Source organism: Rhamphochromis longiceps, linkage group LG2 (genome assembly GCF_057381845.1).
Source record: "Rhamphochromis longiceps isolate RC_006_pf linkage group LG2, R_longiceps_female_GT1.1, whole genome shotgun sequence".
Lineage (NCBI taxonomy): Eukaryota > Metazoa > Chordata > Actinopteri > Cichliformes > Cichlidae > Rhamphochromis > Rhamphochromis longiceps.
This window is the reverse complement of record NC_140558.1, coordinates 37308145-37329552: the sequence shown is the minus strand read 5'-3', so window position 1 is coordinate 37329552 and position 21408 is coordinate 37308145. Positions and strand designations below refer to the sequence as shown.

The window sequence follows — 21408 nt, the reverse complement described above, 5'->3', positions numbered from 1 at the left end:
ATTGTTGTTAAGAGCGTGGACGCCAAAATGCAGCCGCACACCGCCAGACGTATAATCACAGATCCTGTAGATAGTCATACGAAGTCATCAGCGTGCGGCAAACCATTTCTGTCTACAGTATTTTTCTTTCAGACTCCTTCCTTCTCAAACACCCATCACAAGCAGTTACTCTAAGATGGACACTTATACACTCCCCCGTTCGTTATATTGATCCATGCTTACACAAGCATTAGCACTCACTTAGAATGAGAGGCATGTCTTCACCCAAACTCAGGAGCACCGAGCACAAACACATCCATACAAATGGACGCAGCCGAGTTTCTCGTGTCACTCTGTGAAATACGCACTTGAACTTGTCAGGATAAAAATATGCGTCCTTCCGAATGGAATCGGAGCGCATAGACGCTGTGTGTGTGATTTAACGAGGCCTGCTCCGTCTCGTCATAAATCATGTTAATAATCTGAGCTTCCCATTGATTTTTAGTTTTTAAGCCCTCCCCCCGCCCACTCTGGTGTTTTTTTTTGACATCTCCAGCCTTTCCTTCCGATTTGATGAACTCCACTCAGACGCACGCACACACAGAACTCACGAATCCGCTCTTCCTTTTAGAAGTCTTTATTCATCTGCGTAGAAAAAAAGACGACAGACCAATAAATGGAATAGCGTTTTGCACCCTTTTTTTATGTTTATACATAAGAGTGTTTTCATTATCACATCTGAGGGTGACACTTTTAAAGGAAAAGGATCTCTACACAGAATGAAAGGAAGCTTCAGTGCTTTTAAAAAAATTAAAAAAAATAATAAAACAAATGCAAAAACAAAAAAAAAACAACCCTAAAAAACCCACACCGGAGCTCTTCCAATATTACTGGTACACTGTAACACAGGTTGAAAAAGAGAAAGAGAGCTACACAAAGTAAGACTTGGGTTTCAACACTTACAGGCTCTATCTAAATCACCCCTCTCCACTCTCCCCCTTTATTTTTCTCTCTCTACCTTCTCCTCTTCCTCTTCCTGTTAATCTCTGGCTGTATTTTATTAGCGTCTTCTTTGATGTTCCTCCTGCCTTAAAGTACATTAGTGTGGTCAGCGAGAGGCGGTCAGAAAGCAGGGGGTCGCTCGTTTCCCTGTGGTTGTCTTTGAGTTGAATTGCACAGTGTAGCGGTCAGGCTGTGATCCCAGTCACCAGAACATAGTGTCTATGCTGTGCTAAGGCCTATAAAACCACACGACCTGAGTCAACTTATACGTTTCACCTCCCAGAATGCACTAGATCAGGTGTGATTATACTAGTTGTTTTAGTTTCTCCAATTCAGCTAATCTTTATTATAATACAAGTAAATGAATTGCCTTTGTATATGACAGTGTAAGAGGAAAGGCCACAATTTCATTGTTGATCTAAATTAACTGATTAAAGAGGACCTATTATGCGCTTCCCTATTTCAAACGTGGGCCTTAAAAAAACTAACTTCAAATTGCTCTGTTATTTTTTTGTTTCTACTCTTTGATCTGTTCATATCAAATACGAGGCGATCTCTATAATATGGTCATCACAGGCACACAGCTCTAGTTGTGAGCACAGCACTCCCACCAGTCTGCTGTTCAAACCCTCTGAGGGGCACAGGAAAGGGAGCTGAAGTGGCTCATCTCAGACAGTGGGTGAACTGAGGGGCTGCACCGAGATAAATGACGGTAATTTTGGATTGTAATTCATGCAAAGCAACTCTGGTGCTCGAAGAATAAAAATATGAGGCTGGAAATGAGCAGAATAGGTCCACTTGAATCATCTGGTCCATACAACGTGAGGCAATTGTGGAAAAACGTCTGTCTTAGATTCCTGCACCCTGGGGTAATGTCTTTGAACTGCTTGGTTCATTTAACTAACAGTAAAAAGAGATAAAGATTTTCAATTTACTGAGTAATAAGACTGAGAAAAACTGCAAATACTTAAAATTGGGAAGCTGCAACAGGGAAACATTTGGCATTTGTTTACACAGAGGGATAAAATATTTAAATTTTTAATTTTGGGAGTTTTACAGTTTGGTCAGGTGTTTTTAACTGATTCCTGATTCCTGTCTGGTATTTTTGCTGTAGTCAATCAATATATTGTAAGCACTAATAGAGGTCTTTATATACAAATCATTCTTACTCTCTTTTTAAATAAACACAGAGAAAAATATTTCCCCCCCGCTGTAGTCGAATAGATTTGTTAAGAGTGGATTTTAACAAAGAGTAATCAGACCAGTGCCGTTCCAACTTCCACCAAAAAAGTGTCAGCTGCTAAAACTTATTTTTAATTAAGAAGGTTTAGCCATCCTCTAGAAGATAATGGGTTACTATAATAAGATGTGTGATTAGGATTCTTTCACTTCATTTGCAAAGATAATTTAATAATGACACCAGACCACAATAAAAACTGGGTACATGCAGTGCTGAAATTCCAAGATGAAGTTTTTTTTCTTCCTTTTTTTTTTTTTTACAATAATAGTCGTTCTTGTCAGGCTTGTCTGTTGTCCTGTGGTCTTGGCAATCAGTGTATTTTTTACTCAGATTGTCTCGCCGTGCTTCTTGTCCTTGTTGTTGTCCTACCGATGTTTTTAAAATCCTGAAATGTGCTGTTTATTTAAAAAAAAAAAGATACACGAGGTGAAAGGTGACTACCGAGAAATGTTAAATTCATCTTTGAATTTCAATGATCACAAGCACCTGAAAACAGTCCTTGAAGGAAGCATGCACTCTGTTATCACTCGGCATGTGCTGAGTGCAGTGGGTACACTGTGGGCAAAAACTTCATTCTTTTTTTTTCTCTTCTTTTTTGGACTATGATGTCACATTATTCCAGTTGTCAACCCTCTTCTTTAACCACCCACTCCCTTCTTGATCCCCCACCTTTTTTCCTCTTTGTGTGCTTTTTTACCTCCTGCTGCTGCATTTGTCACACGCCCTTTTTTCCACTTAGCTCCCCTTTTCTGTCCTCGCTCTTTGCCTGAAGCCAACACACCTCTCTCTGCGTCTACATTCCCCCCAACACAGCTCCGCACCCTCTTTTTTTCCTCATCTCCTTTGATGTTTTCTCCATCCATCCATCCATCCATCTATCCATCCATCCATCCATCACCCCCACCCAAACACATGCTCTCTCTCTCACTCTCATTAGTCTCCTCGTGCTGTGGTTTGTGTCTCTCGTCTCTGTCAGAACTGTTATCACTGCTGTCAGCTCCCTTGGCGAGAACAAAGTCGTCCTCTGCTCACAGCACCACAAAAGACACAAGAGAAATAAAAGGAAAGAGCCTCAGCTGAAGAAAAAAAAAAAAAAAAAGAGGCGGAAAGGAGGAAAAAATTAAAAAGGAGGGGAATAAACCAGAGGAAAGGAAGGGGCTTGGAACACATCTTTTCATGTCAACCATGATGCATTGTCATCTGTGGGTTATAACAACCATTGATTTCTTCCTCTGTCATCCCTTTTATCTATACAGCACAAAGCTTACAGTTGGTTGGAAGATTTGAGACCTATCTCTATACACATCAAGTGCCTTTTCCCCATATTATAAATATATCTCCTTCTAAATCAGCTAAGCCTAGTATATCAACCTCAAATAATTTACTGTGTATTATCATTAGCTGAGAAGAACAGTAGGTTTGAAAGACACTGAGATATCCAAAAGAGAAACTGTAACCATTTATAAGAAGCGCTGAAAGAAGGGCCTACTATAAATTGTATTTATACAGTAGAAGAGTATAGTAGGACTTACACTTCTGTCACTCTAGCAATTGTCCAATTAACATAGCAGAAATTCTCTACTTAACAAACCAATCAGAATTGAACCAGCAGAGGCACAGAGGGTACTTTGGAAACCAAGGACAAAATAACCACTAGCCAACAGGGCTTTCGTGGCTCAGGGAGTGCGTCCCTGTATCATCACGTGTAGGCATAATCTATGTCAGGGATGCCACCCTCTCTGTAGCCACGGTTGGTGCCATATGTAACACGATGGTGGCTGGTTTGGCTGAGGATGGTGCCATTTAGGCTGCCAGCTCCGTGACTGCTCCGGTAGGTCCCGTTAGCTTGGGAGGAAGAGGAGGAGGAGGAGGGGAAAATGGTGTGGATGTAGGTGACATCCTCCAGCTTAGGCTGAACAGGCTGATGGGCCATAGCTGTCATCTGAAACCCTGCAGGAGGGGCCCTGATCTCTAAGATGGAAGTGTCTTTCTTGGTGCCTGACTCTACATAGTCATCATAATGTTTTCCTCCCCGGCCCCTGTTGTATGAGCCCGAGTCCCCGGATATGTAACCTGATCTCTGTCCATACCAGCAGAAGATGCCAAAGATTAACAGAAGGCTCACTAATGCTGTGGCACCCCCAATAATCCCAGCCAGTGGCAGGGCTGTTAATTCTGAGTCTCGTCCCTTTTTATCTGAGCCCTCTTCTCCTGAGTGTGCCAGAGCATCTCCAGTCTCTATCTGTGCACAGGCCGGGGCTGAGTCTTTACTGTCCGTGTCCGTGCTGACAGCTCGAGACGAACCCATGCTGGGGCTCCCAAAGGAAGTTTCCTGTCGTAATGGCAGCAGGCAGATGAGGTAATGGGAGCGTGGGGTGAGCTGGGTTAGAAGATACTGCCTCCTTTCTCCAGGTACCAAAGTCTCTGTTATTGAACCGAGAGCTGCACTGCTGCCCAGCCTCAGCCACGACAGGCGGAAGGAGGGTGCCGGCTCTGGACAAAGCCAACTCACCAGCACGCTGTCTGAAGAGAGAGGTTTTACAGTCAGCTCCAGTGCCTCTCCAGATACGTGCCCTCCTTCACCTGGGGGCAGAGGCATAACTAGGCCTGGCCGCTTAGCTCGCAGGGTGAAAAGAGAACCCTGTGTGGGGATGAGCAGAGAGGTAGTGGTGGTGCTGCCATGGGGGACTGAAGCCACTGCTTGACCCCCTCCAACACCATCTTCACCTCCTTCATCTTTGTCTGCTGGGTTCATCCCTATTCCAGTATTAGGAACAGGAGGGGGACCTTCACACTGCTCCATCAGAGAAGTTAGGTCTCTAAGGGCCTGACCCCTTACAGGCTCAGGCCCCTGACAGGTTAGACCCCTAACTGTAACCGCCGCCCCCCGACCGTGCAGCCAGGCATGGAGCCAGCGAAGGTTGCAGCCGCAGTACCAGGGGTTTCCTCGCAGCAGTAGCAGCTCCAGGTTTTCTGTGTCCTTAAAAAGTCCCCGGGGCAGAGTGGTGAGATTATTCCCCGACAGGTCCAGCCTCTGCAGCCGCCGCATCCCATCTAGCGCCCCCCTCGAGATGTGGGTCATACCATTGTCTTGCAAATGGAGTCGCACAAGGTGAGCTGAAGGCAGGTTGGCAGGTGGAGACTGCAGAGCGTTCCTGACCAGTGAAAGCTCAGTCAGGTTGGAAAGACGAGAAAAGGTGTCATCTGCTATGCGTGTGTTGGCCAGCAGGTTCCCGTCCAGGACCAAGCGTCTCAGAGAGGAGAGCCCACGGAAGGCATGAGTAGGGATGGTGCTGATTCTGTTGTCATCCAGTCGCAACTCTTCCAAGGATGTTGGCAGGCCTGCGGGGATGCTTGACAGGTGGTTCCGAGACAGAAACAGCAGTCGAAGCCGTGGGGTCCCAGAAAAGGCTCGGTCCTGGATGCTAACGGTGGATATCGAGTTATCATCCAGGTGTAAACGTTCTAGTAATGGTAACTTGGCAAGAGCCGACCGCGGTAACGTTCGTATATTATTATCCTGCAAATGGAGCTCCCGTAATGAAGGCGGGAGGTGTATAGGAAATTCATCCAACTGGTTGGCATACAGGTAAATCACTCGTATGGAAGTGCTGCGTTCCAGCGACGGTGGCAGCCCGGCGTTACTCAGGCGGTTGCTCTGTAAGTACAGGATGGCAGCCGTTAACGGCAGCGGAGGAATAATGCTGAGGCCACGGTCATTGCAGTAGACAAAACCCTCGTCGCAGCGGCAAACCGAGGGGCAAACTATGCCCTCGTCTCCCTCTCCCGTCTCCATGGCAATTGCCGCTGCCGCCAGTTCCAGCACCTCAGCCAATAAGGTGAGGCACAGGAGGAGCAGGAAGAGCCAATCGCGGAGTTCTGCAACACTCTCAGCTGCCATGGTGGCGCACAGCTCCTGATAGGAGAGAAAATGGAAAACTGGATCAAAACAAAGTACAGACACTGAAACCCAATGATTCTAAAATGAATGGAGAAAAAAAAATTCATTATATTCAAATAGGGAAGCAAAAAAGAAGGACGAGACAGAGCGAGATAGAGTTTCGCTGTGGGGTCTATCTCCAAAATTACTTGACCAAAGTGCTGTGTTTTCTACCTGCTGATAAAAGTAGAGTCTCTTTAAATCTCTAAAGTGCAAAAGATTTGGGGATTGAATCATCAGATGCACTTATAAGAAGCTGCCCACTATTATATGGGTCAGGGCGACCAAGCAAAAGACAAACGCACATTTAGAGACAGAGTGTGATGAGGGGTGGATTGACTGGACGAAGAGGATTACGAGAATCGGAGAAAGCAAAGGGACGACAGAAATGGAGAAAATTGGACAGTGACATTTGAAGGAAGGGAAAATAAGTGAAGAGGAGTTGTTTTTTTTCTTCCACAGAGATTAACTGAAATGGAGTGAGTGACATGAAACTAAAATGGAGGCGAGATCGGGGAGGAGGAAATCAGATTAATTGCCCACAGTCCAGTTGATGGCTCAGAGAGTAGCAGAACTACTAAACTTGTTGTTATTGCCCTATATCTACCCCTAATAAATATATATGATAAAACTGAAGAGAATATAGAAGAAAAGCAGAGAAATTTAGGTTTCATATTGTATACTCAGAAACACAATTTATCTATCAGAGGTCGTGACCAAAACACACACTGAGAAATTTGCTCACACAAATAAACAAATGTACTGAGCACAAAGCATTCACATACAGAAGTCTCAGTACAAGCTGACATGTATAATGCATGGTTTCACTCAGTTGTTATTGTTCGTGAAATTTCTATAAATTATTCAGGAAAGTGGTCCTGAAATCCCCAGAAATGTTTTAGTGAGATGTTTTACAGAGAAGCATTTCTCTGCAACATTAATAGGTTCCTTGGTCGATGTTTTATGATTTGTCTCCTTGCAAATCCTTGACACCAACATCAATAACATGAATTTACAATTCAGATAAAATGATCTCCGTACGTGCACATTCACGGCTCACTATATTTAGAATATGAAAAATATACAGTGGTGAAAGTTGTGGAAATTGCATTGTGGCGTCCTCGTGTTTGAATCCTTTCTTTTAAGTAGCCCGAGGCTGGAAAATGTGCCCTGATGTGAAATGCCTGACATGATTTGACAGCACATTTGATAAACAAATCCTCTAAAGGCAAGTTCCCCCCCCCCCCCCCCCCCCCTTTCTCCGCCCCTTCTGCACATGCATGTTTGTGCGTGTGTGTTTGTATGTGAACTCTGTGCTACATGTAAAATTGCCCCTTGGCTGCAGTCAAAATCCATGCAAAGCAAACGAGAGATGGCAACAATAGTTGAGAGGCAAGGAGGGAGGGGTGGAGGCGAGGAGACAGATGGACAGTAGGACAGTCAGGAGGAGGAGGAGAGAGGGGGAAATGAGTTCCTGGCAGTGAAGACTGAAGTCACTATCAGCTGGAAAAAGAATAATGGCTCCAAATATTGGTTTGGTGTCATTTTTTTCTATTCTGTGAGATGGATGTAAAAATAGCCGCATTTGTGTACCTGTACATGCTTGTGTGTGTGCCTCTGATGCATGTGTGCGTTTGTGTATGAGAGAAAGATCTGTATCAACAACAACTAGCTCCTGTCTCAGCTCGACACCGGCAGCATTTGATATGTCAGGGTGAAAAAGAGTGTGTGCCACCTAATTCGACGTGGACCCAGACTTGATTTTTCTCTTTTCTTAATAGTATTTTTAGCTCGAATCTGACTATTTCTTTCCCCGGCATGTGAGAGACAGAAAAAGAAAGAAAGAGGTACACATACACACAAGAGGGGCTGTCAAGGTACGAGCTGAGACCATATTGGGATGCTCTATGAATATCAACTAGCATATGTTTCAGTGCCACACTATCCCTGCTTCCCTTTCATAAACATCCTCTTGGCACAAGCTGGCATGTGTGTTTCTTGCCCACATGCCAAGGTTTCCCATCGACACGTTCTTTTAATGATCCTGATTTTTCTCTCGTCTCTCTCCCCTCCCTCGTCCATCCTCTCGCTCTCTCTCTCTCTCGCTGCATCTTTATCACGCCGTATACCTCTCCAATCCGCCCACCTCCCCTTGATAATCTTTCATTATATCTACTTTCAGGTTTGTTTACAGAAGTGTCCGTGCAGTCATCCTCCTCCTCTCCTCCCCTGTTTCTATCTCTCTAATCCTCTTTTATCGTTTCCTCTTCAGTCGTCCGTTGATTCCTGCACACTGAGATTGGATCAATTGGCTCTCCGCTTCCTCTCCTGTCCTCTCCTCCACTGCAACTTAGTTTCTGTTTTTCATTTAGATGCACCTCTCCCCCAAATCTCTTCCTCCTCCACCACTCCCGTCTCTTTCTTACTCCCTCGGCATTCTTGCCTCGGCATTCCCTTTCCGCTCCCTTGTGTTTTTTTTGTTTTTGACCCCCCACTTCCCACAAACATTTTAATCATGTTCTGAAGTAAAGGAGCACAGAGCTGGTGTGTGTTTTCTAGTGTCTTCCTTCCTATCCTGTAGCTCAAAGCAAGATGTAAGTGTAGTGTTCCTCACTGTGATGAATGAAGTGTACGTGCGTGCGTGTGTGTGTGAAAGGTCTGATCGACCCAGGATGTGATTGCCAAGGGCTTGCTCACCTGTTCAGTGTCTGTGCCTTTCACGCCCGCCGCAGCCTTGTTTTTCTCTATTAAGGATTTGTGGAGGGGAGTATTAGTGTTTATATGGGTTATTGAGGATGTTGCTGTGGATCTCTGCGTGTTAGCACAATTTCAGTCTCCTTCGAATCGTTCAGAAGTGTAGCCTCTTTCCTTCGGGCCGTTGAATCTTCCTCAGCTTGGGTGAATGATGATAGGGATGATGATAGCCTGTACTCCAGGGCTCCACAAGTAGCAACACCAGCATGGCTCAAAGCCGCCTCGGCATCCACATTTGTGTCTTCTTTGTGTGTGTGTGTGTGTGTGTGTGTGTGTCCTGCTGTCAAATTCTCTCTCGCTTGGTAAGGGGCTTTTAGGCCTGCCAACTCAAGTCATCTTCAGCAAGTGTCCAGAGGCCTAAATCTGAAACAGCCACCCCCCCCACACTCAAATGCTACAGTTGGGCAGACAGTCAGAAGATGGTTGTGGGCTCAAGGGTCCTTCTTCGAAGTCAAAAGCGACCCTGGTTACTCATGCAGGCAGTGGGTCATGCAAAAATAGTACTGTACCGAGCGGCACTTGCTTCAAATAGACAGGTAGTGGTTTTAATAGATGATCGGCGTGAGGAAAATGAGAATAAGTACGCTTTTCACAGCTCGGAAAAATCCAACAAAGTGTCCTTGATCTGTTATTAGAGCTGTACTATAACAATTATTACAACATGCACTTCACGGTTCAGTGATAGTTATGAGCACTTTTTAAGGCAGTGATGGACAGGCTGGCCTCAGTAAGAGTGCCGACTGTATGAGCAGGATTCAAGGGAAAAGCTCCTTTCTCCTTCTCCCTCAGTTTCAAGCACTCTCTCCTCTGTTAAATGTTTGATCACTTCCTTCTCAGTTCACACAGATCATCTTCAGCAAAGCCAGATGACAGCATGTATTGTATACCGTCCGCTTTAAGGAGTGCTGTGATGGGCTGGCTCAGTGTGAAGAGTTGGTGGAAATGGACAGCCTTTGTATCCTGAAGGTAGACTTCACTGGTGTCGACTTCAGCAGGACAGCTGGCTGAGTGTTAGTGAGCACCGACCTGAAAAGAGACAGCAGGCAAGAGTAGTATTAGAGGCTTCATTTGGAGATGCATTTGAGCAACGAGGTAAAATCTGTCTGATACAATGGGCCATTTGTAACACATCAGACGTGAAAAGAGAGTGCACAACAAGGAGGATTAAAGGTCACTGATTCAGTTCACGACACTCTTTACAAATTTTGGATTACTGTATGATGCTAATGGAACCAGAGACATTATAATAGAGAGCCAGAGAGACGTGGCACAGATTTTGATGGAAGATCGCTTCAAAAGATGGATGGATGGACAGTGCTGTCTACAAGCCTTTTGTTTCAAAATGTAACATGCAAATGCATGCGCAACAAATGTAGCTGCATAAATACAGCTTAATCAAAATAAGTGAGCCGCGTGATAATGATGATGGTGACACTTGTAGAAGTTATGCTAAAATATTTCAAGATGTGCCAAGAATTAAGACTGAGTCTTCTGAAGTAACGTGTCTTAGAAGCTGCATAAAATACATTATGTCATTGGCTTTGGGGCCAAGCGAGTCACTTTAAGTCATTCGTGTATCTACATTTTAACGAAAGCCTCTTAAGTTTGAGTCGGCTTGTAGTTTTTACTCTTATTTTAAGCGATGTTAAAAGCTTCATTTTCTTAACCACTGGAGCTTGTCACAGCTGTTTTTGGGTGAGAGGTGGGGTAATAACCACTCTATCACAGGACACAGAGAGACAGAAAACCATTCACACTTAGACATATGGCCAGTTTAAAATCACCAACCTTAAACTAATTTAAAGAAATGGATTCTGGTTAATAAAGGGGAATTGTTCTCATAAATTTGTTGTGGTAATGATCATAGAGTTTATTATATTTCCACAAAAAGAATATTTTAAATATTGGCTTAATGCTTAATGTGCCGTAAATGAAACATCTTCTAATATATCTTCATTTGTTACACCTGTTTTGTGTAAATGATGCCACCATGTGCTGTTGAGTCTTAATGTTGGCACAATACAGAATCCTAAAAGGTACAGGCTAAATAATTATCCCCATCTGAATGGTTATACCTCTTAAAATTAAGTACCTCGTGAAAATACTTCCTGAAGGTCACCACTGCATATGCACAGCACTGTGCTCCCAGTAGACACAAACCTCCCATTAAGGTAACTCCATATTTTATATCTGTGTTTTTTTTGTGTTTTTCTCTTCAGACAAATCTTTTGAGCTTTTATTAACCATCACGCACTAAGTGCCTGTATCTTATGTGCAGAATCAAACCCCCAGTGAACACTGGTTTTAGAGATATAAGGTTTTCATCAGGCATACTGAGTGTACAGAGACAAATTCATCAAGGCCATTAACTGCTCTGCTGCTCACATTCGCCTCTTCACTTCATCCCAAAGTAAGTAGACTACATCGCCAACTGGGAAATTATCATCCAGTTTGCTTAAACACAAATAGAGACAAATAAAGGCGTCCTCATTTTCATTTTCAAAGGACACGCGCTGCAGCTGAGAAGAACTTGGTCAACAGGCTTATGTCTGTACTCCTGTACATCCTCGAGGGCTGTTAAAAGCTGTGCACTCAGGGCGATGGTGTACAGGTTTTTGTTTCCCATGTGATGTAACTGGTTCCACAGATGGAAACTGGATGTGCAGTTCAGTGAGGTGTTTGGCGAGATAAATGATCCTTTTTAAGATAAGAGATAAGATAAGATAGAACTTTATTAATCCCTCGGGTGGGTTCCTCTGGGAAATTCGACTTCCAAAAAAAGCACAGCAACGACCAAAGTTTTATAGGACGTCTTCAGATTGATATCCAGTTGATGCCTAGTAAACTTATTCATATGTGCAGACTGTGGCTAACTCGCATAATGAAAATCAAGCGACGTGGGGCAGAATGATAAAGAGGCAGTGTTTTTGCCAAATGTGTCGACTTTGTTATTGGCATTAAGGAGAAATGAGATAATGGTCTAAGCAAGGACTTGGTGCGGTACTCATTGTTATTCAGTTCATTTGTAATTTGTTAAGGTCTAACAGTTTGCATTTTTGGACTTTAAAGTAGCTACAAAAATAAACACTAATTGGATGTCATCAGTCACGTATTAACAGCAGATGTCACCTTTAATAACGTGAACTGTCATTTTAAAGCTAGTCGCTTTACTTAGCTATAATTTCTGAGCCAACTACTCTTAGACTCTGCACTAATCTTTGCATACTGCAGGCAAAACGTCTGCCTGCACTGGACAAGAAGTGACTATTGAGCATCAGCAGCATCTCCACAGCTCACTGCCATTGGTCATTAGACATCAATATGTGAAGCTCTATCTGTGTGATGTCAAGGCTGTCCTTAAAACTTTTTTTGATGGAAGCAAGCCTAACTAGTGGGAGTGTGATGGGAGGACAGCAGACATAAGGAGCATCTATCAGAGCAAGGAGCTTGGAGGCAAAGTACATGCTAGTCATTTGGCAGAGTATGAAAACGGCTGTTTGTCAGAGTTTTGAGGAAGATTAGAGAAAGTTTCACCAAGGTAATGACTTTTGTTAGTCATAACTGCTTGAGAACATTAGGGAAATTGCAGCACTTTTCAAAGGAAATCCGTCTAAAAATAACCTTGTAGAAAGATGTTACACAAAACACGAATGGACACACTTTGACATGGAGTCACAATGATAAAGAAGTTCAAGGTTTTCGTTTATTTCCTCTTTCATGTGGTTTCATTCCTCTGATGTAAACATTTTCTAGAAATGCACTAATTAGTGGTAGAATATAAAAGTATGATAGAAAAGAGAGGTCAGCTGTTTCACTGTTAAGTCATTGAATGATATGAGGTGGGATCAGACCTTCAATATCAGGCAATGAAAATGGAAAAATGAAAACTACTCTTCGAGTGATAGTGAAGGTTGAAAAGGTCTGATGAAAACAAGTAAGCGAACGTCAAATAACAAGTTCTACCTTACTGAAATAACCATCATGTTTCAAAAGGGACTGCGTTTTCTTTGAAGGCGAAGGTGTCTAGTGTCAGGTTTGCATATCGCTTTTCTTCTTGGTCTGCAACCACTCTCCAATCAGTTGATGAATGCACATTTTTCTGTTGTTGATGGCGGTTATCATGGGGTCACTGACTGGTGACCCTGGAGACTAGGATTTGGCAGTAGATTTTAGAATGACTGCCAGCAACTACTTGCAACTATTCTGGGAGCATTTGTTTTTCCCTAGCAACCGGTAGTTGCCAGGTGGTCTACAACTAGTCTCTGGATGAAACACGCCTTAGCTGATTAGTCAAAAAGTTAATTTAAAACAAGGTGGGGGTTATAGCTTGCAAAGGGGGAACAATTATTATCTTTTCTTAATCTTAACTGATAGCAGATTTTGAGTTTAGGACCATTTGTTGGATAAAACACTTCAAACCATATCTGATATGCTCATTTCCAGTTCCATATTTTCATTCTGGGACTCTACTGAGAGGTCAAGAAAGCCCAAATTATCTTGTGCTAAGCTGTGGTGCAGCTTACATTCTTTCCCTTTTAGCTATTTTTCTTCTAACTAGCTACCCCTTGTACACCAGAAGTTTGTAGGTTAAGTGGGTGGCGCTGTGTTAATATAGGTTTTAGGTTGCAGTTTACTAAATTTACAATTACGCTTTATTTCATCAGCTTTTCGCCTGTAGAAAGGTTATATATAGAAAGCAAACTGATGTCTGCTATCGTAATATTATTTCTTCTAATGTTATGTCATCCTCTTTACATAACATGTCACACTGTCACTGAAACAAAGAAGCAGTTAAAAAGAAAGCAGTAATCCATATCGTGTGCTGAGGTCAAAAACATTTCTGACTGACCCTTCACTCCATGTTTTTTCTGTTGTACTCGATTTTTTTTTGTTGTCTTTTTGCATAACAGAGACCGGAGAGAACATCTCGTTCCTCAGGGGGACAGAAGTCACTCAGCTCTTGTGAGCCAGTCTACAACAACTGTGTAGCCTACAGGCAGGCAACAGTATGTGACTTTCACTGTGGCATCTGTGCTGTTCAGACGCTCTCACTCCTCTTTCCTTTGTGTAGTAATAAGCAGATATTAGTGTTTTATTTTTCTTTGTTTGGTGCAGAGGCTTATAAAGAAGGCTAGAGATAATAAAACTGCATAAACCAATAAGTGTGATTCTGTACAGATACTGCATCCACATCTGAGCTCAGAGCGACTGAAGACTACAACAAAACAAATCTTTTTACGTTGTGGATACTTTTATGTTAAAGTAAAGTGTACAGATGAACAGTAAAATGATTCGTGTGACTACAGATGTACAGATGGTGGTAACATATGTGCATGAATACAGCCAGAGCATTCGCATGTGCATTGTTAGTGGTCACCTTGTACGATTTGCGGTTGGAAGCTATAACGAGTGGTACTACAGCTGTTTTTGCTGGCATATTCATTTGTACTGACATGAGGTTCGCAAAGAGGAAATGGTGACATTGAGGCTAAGTAGCATGATCAAAAAAAAACAACAACAACCTCAAAACCTTTTCCAAATCCTCCTCCAGATGACCTTCTAGCTGCACTGTCACAAATCTGACACACTGTAGTGGGGGTGGCAGGAAATTGACGATATCAAATCTCCATTTCCATCCACCCTTTGCTCCATCAGGCTGATCAGAATAATTGGGAAAATGGAAAGCAAAGAAAAGTGACAGCTGTGATACTTGGCAGTTTGCTCGCTCTGTGCGCCGGAGTGAGCTAGGACAGAGGAAGTGAGGAAGTAGGAGTTAGGGATTAATAGTTGCGGGGCTGGGGACCAAAGTCTGAGTACTTTGTAATCATGTGGCTGTCTAACCCCAGTGTTAGCGAGGTTGATGAGCATGTGTCCCTGCTGACACACACTCTCTCCATATCCACTCTGCTGAATATTAATATGGAAAAGAGAATTCCTCTGAGCCCCATTGTCAGACAGCCTATTGTTCTCTGCTGGCCTCCGCCTGGGCGCGCGTGTATGTGTGTGCTTTAGTATTAATGCGTAACTTGGTGTCTACATTGTGTGCTTATGCATATTAAGGCCATGTATTCATTGCAAGCGTGCGCTGGCTGCAGCAGAGCAGCCGTTAAAGCGGCAGTTGGGGAGATGAGGGGTGTGTTTGCGGCCCGCCATGGCCAATAAAGACAACTGGCCTGAGAACACTTGGACTAGCCATCAGGGCCCAACACTGGCAATTATTTCACCTAGAGGCGCTATCAGTAAAATGAACACTCTCATTAAAACCGTGTCCACATGTGTGTGCATTTAAATGCGTGTGCGCACACCCAAGTCAATTTAGAGACACGGCAAATATATGGCAACACAACTGCTCGTCTTTCAATCAAAGGGTAATGTGCTGTTTATGATGTTTTGACTGCGGTTGTGTGCTTGCGCACATGAGTATTTACATACTGAGTTCTCTCGGCGTGCCCATGTGAGCACACGCGTGAGCGTGTACGTCTGTGTTAGCTGTGTGTATGCATCTGTATGGATTTATGTGTGTGAGTGTGTGACTGTTTAACTACCCCACACACGTAACCTCCCCATCTCTGCCTCCCCGTTTCTCATTTACTGAGCCAGCGCCAGTGAGAAGGAGTTTGGGGAAACGAGAAAACAAGTGATAGGAGGGGGAGGAGAATGAGAGATGGTGAAATAGAGGCGGAGAGGGAGGTGAGGAGGGTATAGGTTTATACAGGGAAAAAAAAATGAAGTGAGGCTGGAGTAAAAGGGAGAAAGAGAGCAGGGACGTCAGAGAAGAGGGGAAGATAGAGAAGCAGGAAGATGGGGGAAAGAGAAAGAGGCAGAGGAGGAGGCAGCAGATTTATGAAGCCATTGGAATGTAATTTGGAGGCAGAAATTACTGTCAGCCTGTGCAAGGTTTAAAGTCAGTGAAGCCTGAATCCAGGCCCTGCCTCTGTGTGTGTGTTTGTGTGGCAAGTATCAGACAAATGGATAGCAAATGTGATGCAGAGTAATACCACAGAAGCTCCGCAGTTACTTGTCATACACAATGAATGCAGCGTGTAAGTGTTTATGCACACGCACGTTTTTTACAACTACTCCATGCATGAGTGACATGACTGTATGGCATCAGAACACAACCCAGCATTCATATTTAACAGCTCATATTTCATCGATGCTTGAAGACACAGATACACCCCCGCACGCAAACGCGCACACACACTTGCACAAACACGGGCGCTGAATTCTTGTCAGGCTCCGAAGGCCATGACTCCGGCAGAATCAGTCGAGGGTGTCGACGTGGACAGAACGAAGGCTGGAGGGAGCTGAGCGGGAAAGAAAAAGACAGAGAGCGTGTCAAGGATAGACAGAGAGAAAGGTAGAGGTGGGAAATGAAAAAGATAGAGGGGGAGAGAGAGGGAGAGACTCTAAGAGGAGCTAAAAAGAAGAGCGAGAGGGATGTGACTAGCTTTCTAACGCAGCAACACACAGCTTCCATTTAGCATGAGAGGGAGGGGCGGAGAGGGAGAGAGATGAGGGAAGCGACAAAGCAGGAATAATCAGCAAACATCTAAAGGGAGGGAAAGGCTCAATACAGTATATTTTTTCTGATCTGGCGTTACTTTGACAGTTGGTTGTAATGCACACACTTGGGGTTGGCTCTATTTTTGCTGCTAATTTCTACACGGACTTCTCATCGATTAGTTGCAGTGAGCACAAAGGGCAAGCAGTTGAGGCTGGAGTTATTTTTGAAATATTATCCTTTTGACAACACTTTCCTTAAAAAAGAAAAGAAAACCAATACAGTGTTGGTCTGCCCCTCAATGCTTCCTGACCTCCTTAAACTGCCTGCGGCTCTCAGCCCAAAGCCCATTTGTTTTTACTGAAGAAGAACATCTTTAAAACTGCAAATAATTAGTGCATTTGCTGAGGATTACATGGCAATGTATGCGCTTCTATTGAGGGAAAGCACTCTTTATTTTAAAAAGCGTTACCTCCAATAGTATTGTATTTGTAATAATGAGGATCGTTTATTGACATTGGAATGATTCCAATCTACCTCCTCCTTCTCCCAAATTCATCTAAAAAAAGAAATTTAGAAATAAAAGAAAAAAGCCTCCCCTGGTAATATTGGAAGTCCATTACTGGCTTGATGCAAAGCTTGGTGGGCATCCCTAGTCTGAATAGATGAAATGTGGACTTGCATTGCCTAATGCTGCAGTCACACTTGGGGAAAATAGTGGTTAGAGACCACAACATGACAGAAATTATTGTGACCGTGTACAATGAACTTAAAATCTCTGAGTCAGTCTCCAGTCTGAGATCGAATGGGGTCACAAACAATTACGTGGAATCTGTTTGTGATAATATGGTGATTAGCTGTTATTAATACAGCAAATATGGCAAATCTGTTGCCGTCAGTGTTGCAAATGTGTTATTGTCAGATATTAAATTTCATATTAACTACCGGAAATTCAGAAATTGCTCCACAAATAGTGACCTAGCTGCTGCAGGACGACGGTTTAGCTGCAAAATTAACTAGGCGCTCAGTAACCTTCCTTTTATGCAGGAATACAACCAGAATACAACTAGCTGGCAACCCACTGAGTCGAGCCTCCTGTAGATATGTGTGGCAGATACTTTCATTGAACTCGGATTGACTGCAATGTACTGGATCAGTTCAGTTCAATGTATTTATTTGAAAGGGAAAATGCAGTTTAACGTAATTCCAGAACAGAGCACATAAAACTGCTGTGCTGCACATCGAATTTAAGTCTGCTACTAATTTCCAGCACTTGTCCCTTGTTGGGCTTTTACATTAGTAATGCACAAGCAATATTTACAACTTTCAGTTAGATAAAACCATAATAAACATGTACAGATGGTGATGGTCTGTCTGAGAGTCTAAGTTGGACTGTGATTGTTTAACGACCTGTGCAAACACCTTGTGATCAAAAGTGGCTGCCGCAGCGATTTGCAATTGGTTTCCGACAGCAAAGAAAATCTGACGCAGTCACCCGACAATTACAGATTTTCCTCTAAAGGCAGGAAGTTACCATCCTCTCTTTTACTTTAGTGAGACTGAGTCACAGACTGGAGCTTTTTAGGACATTTTCCAGATATGAGGTACAAAATGTAACTAAAATTCAGAAGGTTCAGCAATAACATGAAATTGACTTGTTTCATTCACTCAGAAATGGAACAAAATGTTTGTACAGAGATCCAAGTGCAGTAGTTTAGCGCTGTGATACAAGAGTTTATGCGTGACAATAATGAAAATCTCAATTTTATTGCTTACATATTTGATTTCTCTTGTGTAACAAAACTTATATTTTCTTTGTTTCTTCTTCTGTTGTTGCAAAATGAAATCGGTGAAATGTCAGTCTTTCTTTGTGCTGCTTTTTGTTTTGGCCATTTCAAGCTGAGGACTGAATCCCTCACTGCATAACTGCAGGAATGTGAAGCAGTGCTCTGAAAATTCCAACACGTTTGTTGTTGCACACATGGAGAAGGGGAAAAAATGTCACACTTCTGATAAATGTCAAGACAAATGTGTTTAACACAGTGACTGGGTAAGATCAGCTTCTTAAAGCAGATCAGTGCTTGGGTGGTTTACGCACCACCCAGCTGCTCCCCTAAAATGGATGCCTCTGAAACACACAGACACACAAAGTTCTCCAGATCTTTTCCACACTTTCTGAAACGAACGTCGACACCGTCACCCTCTCAGTCTCTCTTCTTGCTCTTTTGGCCTGTGGACTGACTTTCTCGCTGACACACAAACGCATCAGCTCTCTATTCTTTTCTCCTCGTTGCCAGTGATAACGAAAGCAGCACCATTATGCACTGTGACAACACTACCTCCCACTTACTCTTCAAGGCAGTACATACCACAGTACAAACTCTGTTTCTGTCTCCGCCTGCTTCCCTCCATCTCTCTCCTCTCACTCAGAATAGTGTTGAGGTCAATTAGCTCTGAATTTGCTTATACACTTGGCTGACTGCTTCAGGATGCTGGAAGGTGTTAAGGAGCATCTGTAGATTATTTAAAAGGTTTTCAAACAGTTTTTTTTTCTCTGACATTCATCCCCTTTAACACCTTCTCCTACTGTTTGCTATTTACATGTTTCTACATTTTTTTTTGGTCTCTCCCTTTCTTTCTTTATCTTAGATTTTCTCTCTTTGTTAAGTAAAACTAAACTTTTTGCATTATTACTTTATTACAACAGATGGGTAAAGTTATTGTTATGTAAATGAAGCAGTTTTCTGCTAAAGTTTCAACACCTCTAGATTAACTTTGAAAAAAACAAACAAAAACCCCCAGATTTAAGTTGATCTATCTTTGTTTTTTATTTACAGACGATAAATTGAGTGTGATCTTTGAGTTATCGTGGTTTAGTAGTGATGCAAATGGATAACTTGCCATTTGTAGGAGTTTCATAAATGATGAAAACTCCACCGATCAATCACGATCGTCACATTGTTATCGCCACAGGCCAAAGATGGAAAAGCCACCAGCATCATTAAGGGGACAAATTATGCTGGCTGTCTGGACTGGTCCAACCTCAGTCGTGTGTGGCTGTGCTGAGCGGGGGCTATCCCCTCACGCCTGAGAGGATATGTGGCCGAAATGGTGCGTTATTTTCAGTTTATCCTTCAGAATATAGTTTGGACAGAAATTTACAAGGCAAGATAATAAACGTTGGATCTTTGCATAACTGCTTGACTGTCTTGGTGTATGCCTTGGTGGTGTATACGTTTTGTATGCCCCATCACATTTGTTGATACTAATTAAAGTTGAAATTTAGCCATTTAAAAAAAAAAGTATTTAAGTTATCTTAAAACACCATATGTAAGGTACAACATACACTAACATATTTTTTTCTCCAGCGTCACTGGAAGATGAGGATCTTACTGGCTCAGAAACAAAAGCCACCTTAATTACTTAACATTTATATAAATATATGCTAGCTTAATCTATAATAATATAGCATTTAATGTATCAGTAGTTTATTTTTTATTGTATTGATCCTTTAAATCTCAAAAATGATCCAATAACTAAAGCTTTAAGGGAGTAAATGCTGCTGACCCGTGCATGCTGCAGGTAACCCTGTTGTCTGCCTTCAACAAAGGTAAAAAAAAAAAAAAAAAGTTTGTGGCAAACTGGATAAATGATATTTATTTCAGGGTTAGGGTTAGGGGTTAGGGTTGTGCTGTCACTGGGTTTGGGAGCAGGTGGAATAGACTGAATTTTCTTCACAATTTAAAAAAAAAAAAACTCAGCAGGTGTTTTCGTGCACTTTTATTAGCACTTTAATGTGAAAATACTGAGTGGAAATAGAAAATACTCATCAATGAGGCTTCAGTTCGCCTCACCAGTGAACACGATTAATGGAAACATCATTAACGGCCCTAACAGACCAGCAACTTGCCCAACAGATTTTTCTTTTTTTTCCCCCCCCTGACAGATTTAAAATTTCAAAGACCGACAATGATGTTATTGACAACAAAATTTAAGAGGTTTAAGTTTTTTTTTTAAATCTTAACAATAGTCTGTACACATAATTAATCTCGTATCGATTTAAGGGCTATAAATCTAAACTAATCTGGCAACGTATCGCCTGAGTAGCCGAGTATTGTTTACTCACAACTTAACTTAATTACATTTTTAGTTCATTATTTTACTTCACTTTTGTTTATGAATCAGCTATCAATTATAGCTACATGTCTGCAATTCTTACATAGAGGAAATGTTGTGTAATTTTTTTTAATAAAGCCAGCAGCATCCATCTGCCAAGTGTCCGTGATATTGGCGAGGTGAGTTGTCTGCACTGAGTCCAGGGGGTACTAAAGGGCCACAGCTACCCTGGTGTCTCTAAAGAAGTGTCTGCTGTTGTTGCAGTAGACGTGGGAGCTGTCATACTTGTGAAAATAAAGCTAATAATTTTGTTGGGGTGATTTTGTTAGTACAATAAAGGAACTACATCCGAATTTCATTATAGGATCTTTGGTTGCATTATGATTAGTGAAATAAATCTCATTCTATCAGCATTGATGTCTTTAATATGGGTCAGCCCTACCTTTCATGTGCAGGTCTATTCATTTCAGGCCAGGTTATTGATGGTTTATTAGGTGGGATGTTAGTAAAGCGTGAAAATCGAAGACAAACTTTCTAAATTCAATCCTTTGCCGTCTGTGTCTGTCTGTGTGTGGTTAAAATGTTTCTTGCTGTGCATTCTTTCCTTCCCTGTACGACGACTCCTCTGCTTCTTCTGAGCAAAAAGGACAAAACTCCAGCGGTGATAAGCTACTGAGAGGCAAGCAGTGCAAATGGGAAATTTCAATAGATGGGTCCCAAAACCTTCTGTTGAGAGGGAGAGAAAAGATGAAAAAAAAGGAATGAAAGGAAGAGGATAAAGAGGAAAGATGGAAGAGGGGGAGCGTCGATGGAGGCGGACAGGGAGACAAAGTGAACTATAGAGTTTTCGCCCTGAAGGAAGCCGGTATCCAA

At 42.5% G+C, this 21408-nt stretch overlaps 2 protein-coding genes across 6 annotated transcripts in view; one reads left to right on the top strand and one right to left on the bottom strand.

The window, feature by feature from the left end:
- Positions 1-21408, top strand: part of macrod1 (mono-ADP ribosylhydrolase 1) — a 147508-nt gene that overhangs the window by 33710 nt on the left and 92390 nt on the right. The gene's annotated exons all lie outside the window — the stretch shown is intronic.
- flrt1b (fibronectin leucine rich transmembrane protein 1b) overlaps positions 645-21408 on the bottom strand; it is a 38333-nt gene continuing 17569 nt past the window's right edge. For all 3 annotated transcript variants that reach the window (XM_085426830.1, XM_085426825.1, XM_085426820.1), the window contains exons 2-3: positions 8859-9941; positions 645-6137 (exon numbers count right to left, since the gene is read on the bottom strand). In XM_085426830.1, coding sequence (XP_085282956.1) covers positions 3921-6122 — 2202 coding nt within the window. In that variant the 5' untranslated portion in view covers positions 6123-6137; positions 8859-9941 and the 3' untranslated portion in view covers positions 645-3920. The remainder of the gene's footprint in view (positions 6138-8858; positions 9942-21408) is intronic.